The sequence below is a fragment of the Stenella coeruleoalba genome (genome assembly GCF_951394435.1).
Source record: "Stenella coeruleoalba genome assembly, chromosome: 21".
In the NCBI taxonomy this organism is placed as follows: domain Eukaryota; kingdom Metazoa; phylum Chordata; class Mammalia; order Artiodactyla; family Delphinidae; genus Stenella; species Stenella coeruleoalba.
The window spans coordinates 6,965,784-6,983,716 of NC_137167.1; the positions used below are offsets into that span (position 1 = coordinate 6,965,784).

Genomic DNA, 17,933 nt, shown 5'->3' on the forward strand with positions numbered 1-17,933 from the left:
TTATCACATTTTCAACCAATGAGGATGTTGTAATTCCTGAAGCAAAGGAGACGTATGCCCCCACCGTATAACGATAATTCTCTACGAAGAATATTGCATTAACAAAACAGAAGTATATTTCTGGCACGACGACACAGAATAAAATGTTAAAGGTCCGAATATACTGAGTAAGCGAGTTAACCTTTCACAGCCAGCAGTTCTTTCACCGTAAAGTAGGAACGCTGTGATGACACTTACGTTGCAGTCACCGTTAAGATGAAATAAAACAGTCCAAGTAAAGGTGCTTTCCTACACTGATTATCCGTGATCCAATGCGGGGCAGAGCTTTAGGGGCAAAGGGCTAAATGCCCAGTTCCCTCTCCTTCCCTCACGTTCCTTCCCAGCGGGAGGGGTTGCTGAGTGACGGAGGAGGCTGCAGCCACCTCTCTCCTCGGGGAGAGCCGACCTGACGAGCCACGCAGGAAAAATTGTTAGGACTCGAAAAGCAAGAGCCGGGCCACACCAGCCCAACCTCGTCCCCAGGCAAGAGATTCGCAGCCTGCTACTCAGCTTCGCAGGTCAGCGCAGGATCTTCTTTCCTCCTTTCATGGTAAGACATTTATTATGGTTGAAGCAGAAGACGAGGGGCAAAGAGAACACAAGCAAACCAACCCCCCCACCCGCGATCTTAGTCTCTGTCTCTCCAAAGACCCCCTAAGGAAAACACAGGAAACACGATTCATTACAAACTCTTGGAGGTGTATCAATCCCAATGGCCCTCACCCCCCAAAGACTACCCTGTCGGACCCCCCTGGGACAGATGGCGCAAAGCTTACCTGGTGGCCTCCTCCAGCCCGACCCGGCTCCGACCAGGCGCCTCCAGAGGGATAGTAGCCATCGCCTCCTCCGCCTTCTCCCGGCCAGGTGGTCTCAGCCGGGCCGCCCCCGCGCACTCGCCAGGAAATGGGAGGCTGGGGGGGTTCGGGGCGGGGAGGATATATGGGCGGAGGTGGGTGCACGGGCACATCTCCACCCCCAGGCCCGTAGTAGCGCCCATAAGACGGACCGTCACTGCGGCCGTAGCCCGAGCGCCTCAAGGCCGACATCGGCTCCACTGCCCCCGGGCGCTTCCCGCCCCCCAAGGCCGGCCCATTGCGCAGGCGCCTGCGGGGGAGCGCGACTGGACCGCAGGGAAGGGGTGGTCGGCCGGCAACAGCCAATCCCAGGCCGGGTCCCGCCCCCTCAGCTTCCGCGTCCTGAGAGAGGAAGGACGGAGGGCCGTGGCTCTGGGGTCTGGGAAGCAGGAAAGCGAGGGGCGGCACCGTGTTCCTTTAAAAGGGAAAACACTTTTCCCCACTGTCTATCCAATCTAGATTCCTCTTCCCCTCTTATCAGGGTTGCGGAAAGCGTATCCCAGGACCGCGCTACGGCCCCGCCTCTTCTTGAGGACGGGCACGTGATGCCGGAAGTGGGTGGGGGTAATATGGTGGCGTTTCCGGCAGGCCCCGGCTACTGAAAGCCGGGGCGAGGAGTTGGTCCGTGTCCGGATTCCTGTCCCGGTCCCGCCGAGGCGGCGACTGCGGTAGGAGGAAGGACGTGTTGGACGCGCTGGCCCACCGCCACTATACATTGCAGCCTTATCTCAACTCAAAATGAACTATATGCCCGGCACCGCCAGCCTCATCGAGGACATCGACAGTGAGTAGTTCGTCTCCTCCGAGTGAAGTCTGGGGTGAGACCCTTCTTCCCAGGAGGGTGCCTCTTAGGAGGGAGCTCATAGAATGAGTCTGGGCTGGGGGCGGTGTGTTTTTAGTAAGGTTCTGGACGTCCGGCGTTGGCATCTTCCACAGGATGCAGGAGCCACGGGACACACCGTTTGCCCACCTCCTAGCCTGCTCCCTGTATCCTGTCTCTCGCAGCCTTCACCGGCCCCCGGGCAAGCTGTAGAATTCACTTCTGCTTTTCAGGGATGCGGCTGCTGAGGCCCAAGTGTGAGAGTTGGCCGCCTCCCCGGTGCATCATCTCCCACCTGCGGCATTTCGAAGTACCAGGTGGTTACTGGTGGATGAATGAGAATTCTTAGAGAAAGGATTCTTCAAGAAACGAAAAGAGTAATACAACAGCAGTTGGACTTAATTAGCACTAAACATAGGATTTATGCTGTGTGGCCGTTTGCAATCTTTTACCGTTGAGGGTATTTAGACTTTAGGGTTATGGTAATGGAGACCACTGCCGGACCAGGTATTGCTTTTTCCAGAAAGACTTGAGTCACTCACTTCAAACTTACTTTTTTCTTCTGTTAGACAGTTTTCTCTCGCATTTATTAAGAGCTCCCTTATTCCTAGTCACTGTCCTGAAGAGGAGCTCACTTCTGTACAGTTGTCTTTCCTTTTTCCAAACTCTCATCTGTGAATTATTCCTTAAACATTTTTAAAGTCTCAATCGTGTGATCTGTCTCATTAACTTGTAATTGCTGCAAAACGGTTTACACACAGTTCCAAACAAGTTACAGGAATCTCAACAGTTACTATGTATGTAAATTAAAGAGTGAGTTTATGATTAAATTCTCTTCCTGTCGTTTGAAATCACTTTTTAGATCCAAATTAGTGATTTTGCTATTGAAGGGAAATGTAGGTTGGACCAAAGTCATGTATGAATAACCACTGTACAAGCCTGTCTGTAATGGGTGATGAAATCCTCAGTCTTAGTTATCTGAGGATGCCCTTTTGCCCTCACCTCTCTTGTTATGTATCTGAATTATTTGAGGCCCCTAACACATCCTGCCATTCTACTAAAAATAATTGCTTTTCTCAAGCCTCTAACCCCTTTTGTGCAGATTCCAAGCTCCTCCTTTACTGAAAGATTTGAAACCATTTCATATGCACCCTTCACTGTGACATTCAGACACTCTCCTCTCCTCAGTCTTTCTGTATTTTCACCCATCCTCTCATTTGAATAGGAAGTATTCCTCCCTTTCAGTTTGTGTCTTATTTCTCTTTCCTTCCACTGCTTCTGGAACCTTCTTCCATTAATATCCTGTTGCTCTCATATCCTCTCTCGCTCCCGCTCTGAATCCTCCCCTTCATGTATGTTCTTGTCTGTCGAATTTTTTCTCAGTTGTGTTTCACCATCAAATTCCTATCCCTTTTTTCACATCTTTACCCCCAAACCTCTTGAGTAGTCTCCCATTTTAACTCTACTTCCTGACCACCTGCAATAGACCACCTACCTCTATTACCCCTGCAATCTGATTTCTTTTGTCAACACACTACTGAAACTGCAGTCTTAAAGACACCTTCTGATGCACTTCTCCGAGCTCTTCCGTCTCCTCTGCAACACTGTGATAACGTTACCACGGGATTCTTCATTTTCTTGATTTCTCCAACACTGGTACTTGATTTTCTTACCTCTGCAACCGTTATTGTTCCCTAAAATAGATGGACACTTAGGTCCCATCTTTAGCTTGCTTCTTTCTTTAAATCTCTAGGAGGGCTCCTGGACTTTAATTATTATATCACCTCTTTGTGGACTTATTCAAAAACTGCTGCGATCCTGACTTCTTTGGCCAGTCTTACATCTCCAGTTGCCAGTTGACATTTCTACATAGGTGTCCTGATACCACTTCAGAATCACTACAGCTAATCACCTTCCACTGAGCTTGCTTCTTTTACTCCCAGCTCTTGGTAAATGGTCCTCCCTGACATGATGACTCAGAATTCCTACATCTTCTTTAACTCATCTCTTCAGCACCCCACTCTCTCACACATACCCACATATACAAACACACTTGGCTGACAAATCCCATCCCTTATAACTGCAGTGTCTTGGTCCTCCCATCCTGTCCCTTCCCATCTCTCCCCTGGTTCAGGTCTCTTCTTCATGTCTCAGACTCTGGGTCTAGCCTCAAAACCGTTCTCTCTTTTCTGCCAGTTTAATCTTCAGAGTTTTCTTGTTCCCAGGAAAGTCACATCCAGACTCAGCCTCTGCTCCCAGGACTTCTCTGACTTCATCTCCTGTTATTTCCCTTCACACCCTCAACTTTTCGCCAGACATTTGGATACATAGCTCTTTTTTCTTCTGCCTCAATTACAGATTTCCCTCCTCTTCCCTTTCCCTGTCACTCTTCCTATGGCCAAAAATGTCCAACTCAGATACCTGCTCCAGCTAGATACAGTTTCTCTCAGTCTCACATAATTAAGATTTGCTCTCTTGTGGTGCTTAATTATAGACCCAGAAAGCCTATAAATTCCTTCAGGAAAGAATCACTGTCTTGTTCCTCTGTTCTGCATCTAGAAAGTACTTTATCTGTGGCATTAAGGAACAAATGAATGACTTTGGCTACCTATTCTAGTGACGGGCTGACTATCATTCTTCAGTGTCAGCTCAGGGTCACCTCTTCAGAGAGCTTTTCCCTAGCCACCCTCTCTTCAGTAGCTTCTTCCCCTCTTTTTCTCATTCTGCTATCTTGTTTATTATTCCGCTAGACTACGCGCTATAGGGCATTTTTAAAAATTTGTTTGACTTTCTCCACCAGGAATATAAGTTCCATAAGGTTGGTGACTCTAAATGTTATTCTGTACCGCAGCGGTCCCTAACCTTTTTGGCGCCGGGGACCGGTCTCACGGAAGACAGTTTTTCCACGGACTGGGTGGCGGGGCGGGGGACAGCTCAGGCGGCAATGCGAGCTGTGGGGAGCCATGGGGAGCGGCAGATGCAGCTTCGCTCACTTGCCCACCTCTCACCTGCTGTGCGGCCCCGGTTCCTAACGGGCCTCGGACAACAGTCCACAGCCCAGGGGTTGGGGACCCCTGCTCTACTCTATATCTAGGCCCCAGAACAGCACATAGCTCTCCATAAATTTTATTGAACTTTTGCTCTAGTTTTATTATCAGTGTCCTCATTCTGCATGTCTGAGGTATTTATTTTATTTAAAACCTTCCCTGATTCCAGAGTTTGAAATAGCAGCTCTCCATCTCGGTTGAGGGGAAAATAATTCTTGAATTAAGATCATAAAGATCACCTAGATTCAATTTCCAAATTTGCAGGTATGGAAACTGACATGACACTGAGAGGGTTTAACTGTCAAGCATCAGCATCTAGAACCAGTCGGTCAGGCCCCCTGACTACGTGCCCAGTCCTTCCCCACTCTGCCGCCTCCTCAGATTCTTCCATCACCAGTCTTCTCATCTAAACACCGTGCTGCCGGGGTCATCCCTCTAATTCCTCAGTGAACTCTGCCTTAAATACACTGGAAGAAGTAGTAGAGCTTAATCTGCTATGAACTTTGTTTTTGTTGTTACCCTGTAAACTCACAGGCTAATGGGCTTCTCATTGCAGTGGCTTCTCTTGTTGCAGAGCACGAGCTGTAGGCACATGGGCTTCAGTAGTTGTGGCTCGCGGGCTCTAGAGCACAGGCTCAGTAGTTGTGGCGTACGGGCTTAGTTGCTCCGCGGCATGTGGGATCTTCCTGGACCAGGGCTAGAACCCGTGTCCCCTGCACTGGCAGGCGGATTCTTAACCACTGCACCACCAGGGAAGTCCCAACAGTGCATTTTTTAAAGATCTTTTTCCCTCTCCCCAGAAAAGCACTTGGTCCTGCTTCGAGATGGAAGGACGCTTATAGGCTTTTTAAGAAGCATTGATCAATTTGGTACGTATTAGTCACGGACTTCTCCTGTACTCTGGATAATAAGAGCTGCCCACTGTATTTTTGTGTTGTTTCATATCGAAGTTTGTCTGCAACTTTTTTCACGTGTCTGGCATAATAGAATATTGGTTTGAATCATTACATCATTGTTTTCTAAATTACAATTAGGTGGTTCAAAAGCTTGTGTTTACAAGCTTGTATTTCTAAAACTGGTTTTCACTAGAACATGCGCTGACAGTGTTTTGGACTATTTTTTATTTTCCCCATTAGAGGGAGCCAGATGATAGAAATAAACTCAGTCCACTGAAAAAGCTGCTCATTTGTACATTGGCTTGGGTGCGACTACTCTTCAAAGCAGTTCCTGCCCTGAAGGTAATCCCTCCCTGTCCAATGAAAAGTGGGTCAGAGGCCTTTGCTGAAGCTTTTTAGGGACCCCCAACATTAAGCTCAGGATTTTATACCTTGGGATACATTAGACTCAAGGTCTTGGTCTTGGTTTTGCCTCCTGCATTTTTCTAAAGAGACCTTATATTTGCTTCTGTCTTAAGGAACTTCTCAGTTCATATCAGCATTTGCTGGACATCTGCATAGGTCAGTGGCTTTGGGCCTGAGGAAAAACAACATAATTGAAACACATGTAAGAATTATAGACGATAAGAGCACAGATACCGCATTTCTTCACGTAAGACAAACAGCACCAATTGGAAAAGGAAAATGAATTATTCTTCACAGATTGTGGTTCTAAACCTTAAGTCAGATTCATCAGACTACATGAGGGAAAAGTGGTAAATAGTGGCTTTACTCTCACATTACCAGATTATGGTTATCTGACAAAGGGAAAAAATAGGTTACCGTTATATCGTAATCCATGAGTACCTACATTGGGTTAAATGAATCCTAAGTACTGAAACAAAGTTAAATCTTCGGTAAATCATCACACACACATACCCACGCAACAGAGAAAAACGTTTTCCTTCCAAATAAACCCAGAGTTTTAATTTCTGCAGTTGTTTGGGCTTTAGAGTTTTCCAAGTGCCCTGTCATTTATATTTTCTTATAGCCATGTTGATATTAGCAACTAACTCATAAGGAATTTAATTTTCTTCATTTATTTCCACCATCCTCCTTATTAGTGCAACATAATCCCAAATACTCTCTGTTTGCAGTTGTTTAAAAGTCTCCTAAGTGGTTTGTCTCAATGTAATAAGAAGAGATTGTTTGAAATTTTAGCTTTTTCCAGAACTAGAAAGTTTGAAAGTCATGTACAGCTAAATCTTTTCTACTCAAAATAACTGATTAATTGAGTAATGGACCTTTACCTATAAAGTAATTTGAACTAAATATCTTTGTTTCTTCCCTGTACACTTATAGCTAACTTAGTGCTACATCAGACTGTGGAGCGTATTCATGTGGGCAAAAAATACGGTGATATTCCTCGAGGGATTTTTGTGGTCAGAGGAGAAAATGTGGTCCTACTAGGAGAAATAGTAAGTGAAAACTGTTAAGCTGCTATGGCTCTTGATAATCATGCCAGTTAGGTTTCTTTTTTGTCTTTTCAAGAAGGAAAAAATATATTTTCCACCTTCACCCAGCTTCTCAAGGAAACCACCCAATTAGCTTAGGAAAGCTACATTGTAAAAGGAAAGCTACAGAGAGCAATTAACTTTGTTTCAGTGCCTCCTGGCATTTTAAAGATTTTGATCCCATTAGCAGCAAAATACCACTGATTTTTACCTGATACCATAAAAAATACTGTCCTACATGGGAATTCCCTGGCAGTCCAGTGGTTAGTACTCCCGATCTCACTGCCAAGGGCCCGGGTTCAATCCCTGGTCGGGGAACTAAGATCCCACAAGCCACACGGAGCAGCCATAGATATATACATATATAAATATATATGTGTAAATACTGTCCCACACAAATGTGTTCGTTAGTATGTTGTTATTGTATCTCTAATAGCAGAAAATTGAAGCTTGATATCTAACAGGAGAAGAATAATTCAATGAAATGTGGCTTGTTAACACTGGAATATTTTGCAGTCATTTAAACAATTGTTTACAAATGGTTTTTCATGACATAAAGGTTATTAGTGGTGTTTGGGGGAAAGACACACTGCATATACAGTGCGATATCTATGTTTTTTAAAGCGGGGAGGGGAAAGAATGGCTGCAGAAGAAGCCTTTCTGTTAACTTTCCGAGGATGGGCTCAACTTCACTTGCATACTTAGCTCCCAGCCAAGGAGGAGAGGTACCTGTTATCTGTTGTCAGGAAAGCCAGCTGGCAGGTGAAAAATTAAATCCTCTAAAGTGGTGTTACTGTAGGTCTATATGTCTGTGTATGTGAACTATTAGAAAACTCTTCGCCCAAAATATATATTAGAAGTACTCAGACATTTTTAAAGAAAATAAAACTTGATTTCACATTTTACATGAGACACATTTACTTTAAAAGAAAAGTACTTTATTTAATACCTTTGACTCGATCCTCATGCTTCTGATTATTGGGTTTTCCAGGAAAATCAAACCTTGGTGTTTGCTTGATTTTATCTTTAAAGTTTTCAGTAAAGTTTCCCAATCCCTAGCCACATCTTAAATCACGTTTACAGGAGTCTTTGGAGTGAAGTAGTTTGGTCCGTAGCTGTTTTTAATGGTAGACCATTTGACAAAGTAAGGAGGTAATTTTGCCAGGGTCATGTTCGTTCAGAGACCTCATGTCGTTAACAGCTAGAAACAACTAATCGATACTGTCCAAGTATTGCTATGAAATAACTTTTTCTAATTTTAAAAATATAGTTGTGGTTGATATTTTTGGTTTCAGTGTATGTTTAAGCAGCGGGAATTGTCACCTCTTTGTTTTAAAGAGGAAATGTATTACTTTGCTGTGGGGGGAAAGATTTAAGTTAAAATATCCACGCATACTGTGCTTCAGTTGTACAGTAGTAAACACCACATCCATGCTTTCTGTGCCAGTTACATTGGCACAAACATGCCCCTGTGTAGATGTATGTGAAGAGAAGTGAACTTGTGTTTATTCTTGAAGCTTCATTGTTTCCTGGGAGCCCTTTTGAGGAGAAAAGTGCTCTTTTTTTTGTATGTTATGGTTTGGATGCTGCAGAATTCTTATAGTGGTACCACTAAAGAAATATGGTTCAGGAAATGCTTACATAGTTCTATGAATCGGTAGTCAGTTTGAAGACGTTATGAACCAATTCTAGGAAAACTCAAACCTAGAAGCCATTTGGATTCTGTAAACATTCAGTTGTTTGCAGAGTCCCTGGATTCTACCTCAAGGATGATGAGACACACAGCCTTAAGTAATAAGCTGATTGTTAGGAAACAGCATTATCATAACCACATGAACAGCTCAGCACATAATATTGAAAAGCCCAAGAAGTAGTACACTAAGCCAAGAACATTATCTTCCCTCCTGCTGCCCATGGGTTGTGAGGGAAGATTACACTTGATAATATATATTTTGCTGGATGCAGTTAACTTTTGACCCAGGGCAGGGCTTGCTTATGTAATTTATGTGGCTTTCATTCTAACCTTTCTGGTGAGAGTCCTCCATCTGCTGTGTCACTGCCTGCGGGTCCCGAGGCCTTAGCAGCATCTGAAGATAAGTATCCAGTGGTCGGCTGGAACGTCTGGAGAGTTTGTGTATGTGTTGATGCCTTCCCAGAATTTTATAATTAAAAGTCAGAGAGGAGGATGAGAAATAAGAATGCCCTGTCGGTATAGGCTTTCCATGTTACTAAAACACAGAGTGACACCTGTATACTCATCTTAAGGAGAGTGAACTGAGTCTGTAGATAGATAATTTTTTTGTTTTGTTTTGTTTTTTTGTGTGTTTTTGTTGTTGTTTTGCGGTACGCTGGCCTCTCACTGTTGTGGCCTCTCCCGTTGCGGAGCACAGGCTCCAGATGCGCAGGCTCAGTGGCCATGGCTCACGGGCCCAGCCGCTCCGCGACATGTGGGATCTTCCCGGACCGGGGCACGAACCCGTGTCCTCTGCATCGGCAGGCGGACTCTCAACCACTGCGCCACCAGGGAAGCCCTGTAGATAGATAATTTTATAGCAAGGTTCTGCATTATAAAATTGGTTATCAGATGTTTAGAAGGTGTTCAAAAATAAAAATATTAAGCATATTATGCCATATTAAGTGGGAAAAGTAGCCAATATTTGCGAGAAATACATTGGGGCCAAAATGGTATCGTAACCTAACTGGTCTGCTGAGGTTTTCTCTAGAAGACTTGTTGCCATGAAGGGGGAAGAAGTCCTGTGTTATAATGTAACAACTCCTGGTTAATGCGGCAGAGGGACAGTTTATTGCCTTTGGCCCGGGAAGGAGCCAGGACCGGCTGTGGCCTGGGGGGTGGGGGGGGGGCAGGTGGTGGTGCTACTTTGAATCAGTGTTCTCTACCTTCTTACTGAGCACAAACCCCCAGAAATTAGGCTGACTTTGATCATGTATAAATACAAAATTTATTTTAAGCCATCTTGACCTCAGTACCTTCTTTCTTGGATTCCTTGGGGCTGGGGAAATAGCTGTAAGCAGCCCTAATATTTTTTTTTTTTTTAAGAGAAGGCGTACTTGTCTAATGTAGGACTTTACTTTGGATACACGAAAGCTTTGTTATACATGCCGATACTGATTCCTGTTAAACCACACTCACATGTGTTCTATAGGAGCATTGCCAGCCATTTCTTTGTCAAATTTATCTGTCCATAGGATATTTCTGCCCTATCTCAAGTACAAAAAATAACCCAAGCTGGATATAGGAATCCATTTAGGAACTGGTTTGCCTTTAGATCTATGATGTTTTCTATTCTTGGTTATCAGGTGAAGTTTTCCAAACCTGCTTGTTTTGTAGGACTTAGAAAAGGAGAGTGACACACCCCTCCAGCAAGTGTCTATTGAAGAAATCCTAGAAGAACAGAGGGTGGAACAGCAGACCAAGCTGGAAGCTGAGAAGTTGAAAGTCCAGGCCCTGAAGGATCGAGGCCTGTCTATCCCTCGAGCAGATACTCTTGATGAGTATTAAGTCTTCTGCTCAGAGGCTGTAGCTCTTGGGGAGCAGGGGCTGTCACCAAACCAAGTGACACATTTGACGAGAGACTGCAGAGCTTTGAAAAGTCATTTTTATTTGGAATTCTTTCACATATGCAACATGAAGAAATTGTGCGTTTTGTTTCGGTTATTTTAATAACAAAATCATTTAAAGAAACAGTGGCATGGACTCCTTTCACACGTCACTGTGGAGCCAGCAACTACTTCTTTATATTGCTCTTCTCCCCCCAAATTAATGGTTACAGGGAATATTCTTCATTTGCTTGTAAATAAAATATGAATCTCAAAATTGCAATGTTATTATTTCCCAAGTTTGAGTTGCCTTCAGTGAATAGTCATTAAATTTCTGCTCTCAAAGGTATAAGCAGTCCATACACACACATGCTGGGATCTCCCTTCTGTCACAATTCCAACCTACTAGTTACTTATGAAGGAATATTTTCATACCAGATATCCTGTGGGTCCTCCTTTCTCCCCTTGTCATGGTTTTTTTCTGATAAGAAAAACAAGTTTTCAGGCTTGAAGAGGGCTCTCTCCGTGAAGTTTTGCACTTACTGATTATAAGAGAAGCTGGTGTTTGTTTGAGAAGCAGCTGTTTGCTTCACCAACAGCTATCCCAGCTGCGTTCCCTTGAGATCCACATAACGACTTCTCTAAGTATTGTTAATTTCGTTAGGTTTTCTAGTCCTTTGGATTGAGTCTTGAGCCTCCTATGCTGTGATCAAAAAGCACAGATAAAATCGTGTTGCAGTGACTGATATATCTAGGTTATTCTCAGCCAAGCCAAGTGATGCCCCTTTTCTGGAATGATGTTGATCACACAGGAAGCGTAAGAGGCTGTACTTTCCGAAACCTGGACTCTGTTCTAGCACTTTGGGCTCAAGCAAGTCACTTTTCCTCCCTGATTCTCAGTTTTAACTGTAAAACTATTCCAGATACTTATTTTATAGTCTGTTGAGCAAAGACATTCTTTGCAGGGAAGATATTTATAGCCAATTCCTATGTTTGAGTTATTTTATAGTATTAAACATACCACATTTTATGAGCTCAGGTGTTTTTAAAACTGCGCCAAATGCAGACTTCTGAGCTATTCATCATTGGGTTGGTTTCAAGGTAGCTAATTTGTGAAGAACCGTCGCACTTAATGATTTATCTAGTGTGTTTCATCTCTAACCTTACTGTTGAATAGCCGGAATTTGTTATTAACTTCCCCACAAAGGGGAGACTTGTGGAAGAGGTGGCTAACTTTCACTACAAGAAGATGTTCTTTGAGAGTCAGCAGAATTACAGCATTCTGTAAGCATTCTGCTTTTTTCTGAGCACCACTGTTTCAGAATATCCGGCACCTTCAAGAGATTCGGATTCACTGTACTCGTCTTTTCAACCTCCTTCAAACAATTCCAAATGCAATCAAAAGAGTCATGATTCAAAGGAGAGAATTTCCACAGTAGTTCAGGAATTTCCAAGCCATAGCTGGGCTTCAGTTGTTACGCGTAATAACATATTGCCTTTAGACCTTTGTCACACAGGCAGCAGCAAAGAGAGCTGAAGCATGGAATGAGACTCCCTGCTTCCCTCCTGTTCTGTCTCCCTGCTGCTCAGAGCCTGCCCTCAGCTTTGCCCAGTCCAGGCTTTTTGCAGGTACTGAAATCGTGCTTTTTTCCTGGACCACTGCGGGTACTCCTCTACTGTTAATCAGGCTTCAGAATCAATCTCAGTTCTATACCTTTGTTTTGTCTTTAATAGTTTCTTCCAGTAGAGGTTCCCATGAGACCACTTTCAAGGAAAACAAACAAACAAGGAAGATCTACTGCAGCCCCTTTCCTGGCGATCTTTATTCTGATATAACTGGGTACAGCAGCCTCTCTCTCTCCCAGCTGTTCTTTTCCCCTTTCCTTGGCCCTTGACCTTACGTCACATGTTGTCGGCTGAATTTAAGCCACAGTATCTGCTCTCCCACCCTGCTCGGATAAACTCCCAACAGGCCCTGGATACTTAGCAGAACCAGATGCCCTCACGCTGCCATTGTGCAAGGCTTCTCAGGGATGCCACATCAGCATGAGCCCCAGGGGTATGACACAGATGTGATGGCTGGAGAGTGGCCTCAGTTTTGCTCACAGGAGTATGGGTGGCAGGTCAGGCAGAGTGAGGTGCAGACGGCAGACGGTGCAGGCCAGCAGGCAGAGCAGATGCAGCAGGCTCTGGACGAGGCCGGAATTTCCTGTTCTCTCTGCTTAGGACATACTTGTCCCAGATAACTGCAAGAATCCTTCCCTCACGACCTGTTTTAAATAGCACACCTCCCCCCTCCCCCCACCTATATCCTCGGCAGCTTTGCTTTTCACCAGAGCAAGTATCGCAATCCAACATAAGTTTCACTTCTTTACTGTCTGCTCCACTCCCCTACTAGAATGTAAACCCTTAAGGACAGAATTTTTGTCATGCTCACTCCTGTAGTCCCACATCTAGGATGATACCGGGCATATATCACGTCTCAGTACATATTTTTGGGGTTGAAGGATGGGTTGATGGACAGATGGATGGATGGGGAATGCAGTGAATTCAGGCTGGTCAGATAAGATGCTTCAGAGACCAGTAATGCCTCAAAGGATGAGGACGGCAGGACTCACCGAGCACCCCGGAGTGGAGTGATTAGCAGAGATCCTTACACTGAACGTGGAGATGTTCTCTTACTGCCCTCACTGGAGACCACAGCCCCCCAGGCATGAAGAGTCTGGACATGATTGGTGCGCCAACGTCTGGAAGAGCATCCCAGGGAAACGGGGTTGGGGGTGGGGGAGGACTTGTCAGGATTGCTGGAGGCAACAGATACTCTTCAGTCTGTGTTCCTCCCAACTGCAGTGCCCCACCTCCACCTTGCATATTACCCCTTTGGGGATAAAGAGCAAGAGACTGCTTCACGGGTGCTTGCTTTTGCCAGCGAAGCAGGTTTTGTATCTAGTTAAGTGACCCAAGACCTCCTAGCCTGAAAGAATTAGGAAACCCACCCTAGAAAATGGCACGTACCTACCTGTCCCAAAGCTCTGGGGCTGTCCACCCTGGTTCACACTCCCCTAGCTGTCTACTCCTCCAGCTCTGCCAGGGCTCCTTGGGAGCAGAAAATAAAATCAAGTCCTCTTTTTTTCTCATGTCTCACTTCACTGCTTTGCCTCTTCTCAACCTCCTATTTTGTACCTATTCTCCTTTAAAAAAAAAAAAAATTTTTTTTCCCCCTAACTTCAGACATTCAGCAGTGGTTGCTGCAGGACCCAGGGGTAGAAAATGGTCTCAAATGCTGCTGCTCTGGAAACACAGAGCATTGAGTGGTGTCAGAGCACCAGCCGGCCAGCAGCTAGAACCACAAGGAAGAGAGAGGGCCCAGTGCTGGCCGTATCCAAGGTCAGAAACCCAGATTGCCTGGGAATTCATCCCTAAGACCCAGTTTTATTGACGAATAAGTTTGCATACAGTAAAATTCACTCTTTTTAGTGTACAATTCTGTGAGTTTTAACAACTGCATATAGTTATATCACCATCACCCCTGCCCCTGTGAATTTAACTTCTCCCTCCTTCCCCAGCCCCTGGCAACCACTGATCTGTTTTCTGTCCCTACAGTTTGTGTTGGCAACTAATTCAAAATTTTCTAAAAATAGTGTGCAGGTCAAATAAAATATCTGGGAAGTTCAACTCAGCCCACCTGCCTTCAGTTTGCTCTTCTGGTTAGGCTATTACAGAAGACAGAGAGCTTTAACTGTGGCCCCTGCCAACGTCCCTGGCTCACCTGCTGGAAACAGGCAGACGAGGACAAGGGAACCAGTGTAAGGGGATAGCTGGGCATGCTGAGCATCACCCTGAGATTTGTCAGGCATGAGAGGCAAATATGGGCCCTGCTTTTCAGAGAGAAACAGGAGATTTTAAAACGTGAAGAGCACACAGGCGTAAAAAAGAATGAAATAATGCCATCTGCAGCTACATGGATGGACCTAAAGATTATCATACTAAGTGAAGTAAGCCAGACAAAGATAAATACCATATATCACTTATATGTGGAATCTAGAATATGACACAAATGAACTTATCTACGCAACAGAAACAAACTCAGACATAGAGGACAGACTTGTGGTTGCCAAGGGGGAGGCGGGTGGGAGAGGGATGGAGTGGGAGTTTGGGATTAGCAGATGCAAACTATTATACAGAGAATGGATAAACAACAAGGTCCTACTGTAGAGCACAGGGAACTATACTCAATATCCTGTGATAAACATAATGGAAAAGAATATGAAAAAGGATATATGTATATATGTATGTATAACTGAGTCACTTTGCTGTACAGCAGCAACTAACACAACACTGTAAATCAACTGTACTTCAATAAAAAAAAAAAAAAAGGTGAAGAGCACAGGCTGTGCGTCCCGGTTTCTTCACTTCAGAGCTCTCCGAACTTGGGCCAGCGGCACCTCTCAGCTCCTTGTCTGTAAAATGGGGATCTAATAGCACCAGCTCTTTGGGTGGTGGTAAGGAGTGAGTGAACACGTGTGAAGAGCTTAGAGCCAGCCCTGGCTCAGGAGCGCTCCACGCCAGCCGTTATCATCTGCTGAGTCTCCCCAGACTCATGGGATGCCTTCCCTCCCCTCACTGAGCTTACACTTAGTCTCCTCTGTACAAATATGATAACAGGGCTTCCCTGGCGGTCCAGTGGTTAAGACTCCGTGCTTCCAGTGCAGGGGACGTGGGTTCGATCCCTGGATGAGGAAGTTCTGCATGCCACGTAGCACAGCCAAAAAAAAAAGAGTGATAACAGAACGGCAACCAACTCAAATTGAGGAATTAAGTGCTGGATTACATAAAATGTTCTCCAGGGTTCCCTGGTGGCGCAGTGGTTAAGAACCCGCCTGCCAATGCAGGCAACATGGGTTCGAGCCCTGGTCCGGGAAGATCCCACATGCCGCGGGGCAGCTAAGCCCGTGCGCCACAGCTACTGGGCCTGCACTCTAGAGCCCACAAGCCACAACTACTGAAGCCCGCGTGCCTAGAGCCCGTGCTCTGCAACAAGAGAAGCCACCGCAATAAGAAGCCCACACACCGCAACGGAGAGTAGCCCCCGCTCGCCGCAACTAGAGAAAGCCCACGCACAGCAACAAAGACCCAATGCAGCCAAAGATAAGTAAATAAAAATAAATGTATTAAAAACAAAATATTCTGTGAAGGGAGGTAATCCATAATGACCTCAAGCCCAATGAGTTAAACTTGCCTTAACTTTCTGCTGCCCTCTCACAATGTCCCCTTTGGGGGAAAACTCTTTAGGTATTAAATAAGCATATACTCTATAAGCAGGAAGGAAGAGCTGGAAGAAAATCAGTACTTATTGATAATCTACAAAGTGCCAGGCTCCATGCTTCCCAATCATTTACTAAACATTTATTCAGTATCTATTAATTATCTAGCCCTGTGCTAAGTGCTGGGGAATCAAGAATTTGGAAAGGATCCAAGTCCTCATGGCGTTTACAGGGCCTTACGGATGGAGCTCACAGACACGGAAAGGGGGGATCTACAGGTGCGGGGGCAAAGGGTCTACGGGAAATCTCTGTTCCTTCCTCTCAGTTTCTCTGTGAATCTAAAACAGCTCTTAAAACAGTCTTTTAAAAAAGGTGTGTGTGGGGAATGCCTAACAGTCTTATTGTTACTGTGATAAATGTCTGTGGGGGGGGGGGGCCCAAAGGTATTGAATTCTAACTAAAGCGTAGGGGGACAGGGTGCCCAAAGGGAAGCCTTTCAGGGAGTAACGCTGTGAGCTGCCCTGAACGTTGAGGGAATCTCGGGAGCGCGCTGAGCTGGGCAAGATGAGAAGGGTGGCTAGGGGGAGACGCGAGGGCCCAGACACTGGCTGAGAAGTCGGGGCTTGGTCCTGGGGGCTCTTGATGTATTGTTACCTGATTCAAGCCTTATAACCACCCTGAGAGGATTACACAAAGAAAAAGAAAATGAAAAAGAAAACATACTCTATTTTATAGATGAGGAAGTTCAGACTGAAGTGAGGGGCTCCCAACCATAAAGTAAGTGGTGGGAGTGGGATGGGAAGTCTGTCTGAACTTGACCTCTGTGCTTTCTGCCCTCCAGTCCACAGCTTCCCCACACGCCCAAGGTCAAAGGCCGCTGGCGATGCCCAGTACTCACCTCCTCGGGGCCGGGCCACACCAGCTCCAGGTCCCCTCCTCAACTCCCGGCCTCTGCTTCCCGGGAACCTGCGGAGGAATCTTCCCATGCCCACCCAGCTGGCTCTGACCTCTGCCTCTCTCTCCAGCCTTGACTTCCCTCCGCACCCTACGGACATTCCACAGCTGAGCACCCCTCAGATTTCCACCACCACCCCCCACCACCCACTCCATGCTCTACCTGGAGCGCCTGGCCCCCAGCCCCTCTCCCACCTGGCTGACTCCTTCCTAATCTGACTTCCCCCCAGAAGCACCCCCTTCCTCCTCCTGTGTCGTCAGGTGCTCCCTCCTCTGTACTTCTGAACCTCCTCATCTGCCCTACAGCTCCCCATGGGGGTCACATGGTTCGTTTTCCCCTGTAACTGTAGAGCTACACAGTGGACACTCATCAAAGGATTGTTGAGTGAATGAGTGGGGTCCTCCCTCCCCGGCCCTGGGCCTTCCTGTCCAGCACTCTGCACGGCCTGGGCCGCATCTCTTCCCTCCTGGCCTGCGGTGCCCTCTGGTCTCCACCCTTGGGGGCTCTGCCCTCATCCAAAAGCAAAGCCAGACACAGAGGACTTCCAGAACCAGAGGGAATTCCCAGACCTCTCTGCCTACCTTCCTGCTCAGAGGGACCGTGAGAGTTAACAAGGCACTCAGCCTGCAAAGGCTGAGGAAGAGAACCTTGGCCCAGGAGGAGGTCACCAGCACCCCACACCCATCCCAGAGTCAGTGGCAGGCTCTGACATCAGCAGAAGCCTGTGCCCCGATCCTGCAGTCTCCCCATACCACCTCCTCCCCGTCACGACGGCCATAATTCTCCCCACGACAGCAGTGGCAGGGCCTTGAACGTGATCTGCCCGGCCTGTCCCATGGTAACCCCTCCCCTCCCCACCGAGAGGCACGTGTGCACGAGGGCGCACGTGGGCCAGGACGGAGGAGAAGCCTGGGGCGGCTGGCCTGCTGCCTCCCCCCCCACCCCCCCACCCCCGAGCCGGGCCCTCCGACCTCTTTCCACACCGCTGGCTCGGGCTGGAGACAAAC

General features: G+C 46.3%; 2 protein-coding genes and 1 long non-coding RNA gene across 6 annotated transcripts in view; 1 reads left to right on the forward strand and 2 right to left on the reverse strand.

The window, feature by feature from the left end:
- BAG4 (BAG cochaperone 4) overlaps positions 1-1,116 on the reverse strand; it is a 34,656-nt gene extending 33,540 nt beyond the window's left edge. For all 3 annotated transcript variants that reach the window (XR_013825504.1, XM_079909205.1, XM_079909204.1), the window contains exon 1: positions 816-1,116. Coding sequence is in view for 2 of the 3 variants with exons in the window: in XM_079909205.1 (XP_079765331.1) it covers positions 816-1,085 (270 nt within the window). In the remaining variant the exon portion in view is untranslated. The remainder of the gene's footprint in view (positions 1-815) is intronic.
- A 98-nt stretch (positions 1,117-1,214) lies between these two features.
- On the forward strand, positions 1,215-10,990 carry LSM1 (LSM1 homolog, mRNA degradation associated). Its single transcript, XM_079908942.1, has 4 exons — positions 1,215-1,677; positions 5,561-5,629; positions 6,998-7,113; positions 10,499-10,990. The coding sequence occupies exons 1-4, from the start codon at positions 1,632-1,634 to the stop codon at positions 10,667-10,669; spliced, it is 402 nt and encodes a 133-aa protein (XP_079765068.1). The 5' UTR covers positions 1,215-1,631; the 3' UTR covers positions 10,670-10,990.
- Positions 7,137-17,567, reverse strand: LOC307179588. Of its 2 annotated transcripts, none has more exons than XR_013825438.1 (5): positions 16,870-17,567; positions 15,341-15,452; positions 13,727-13,803; positions 13,326-13,454; positions 7,137-9,680 (listed from the first exon to the last, which is right to left on the reverse strand). It is a non-coding gene; the product is annotated as an uncharacterized lncRNA (long non-coding RNA). The 2 variants fall into 2 exon arrangements; XR_013825439.1 differs by lacking the exon at positions 7,137-9,680 and adding an exon at positions 11,123-12,953.
- Between the last annotated feature and the right edge of the window lie 366 nt (positions 17,568-17,933).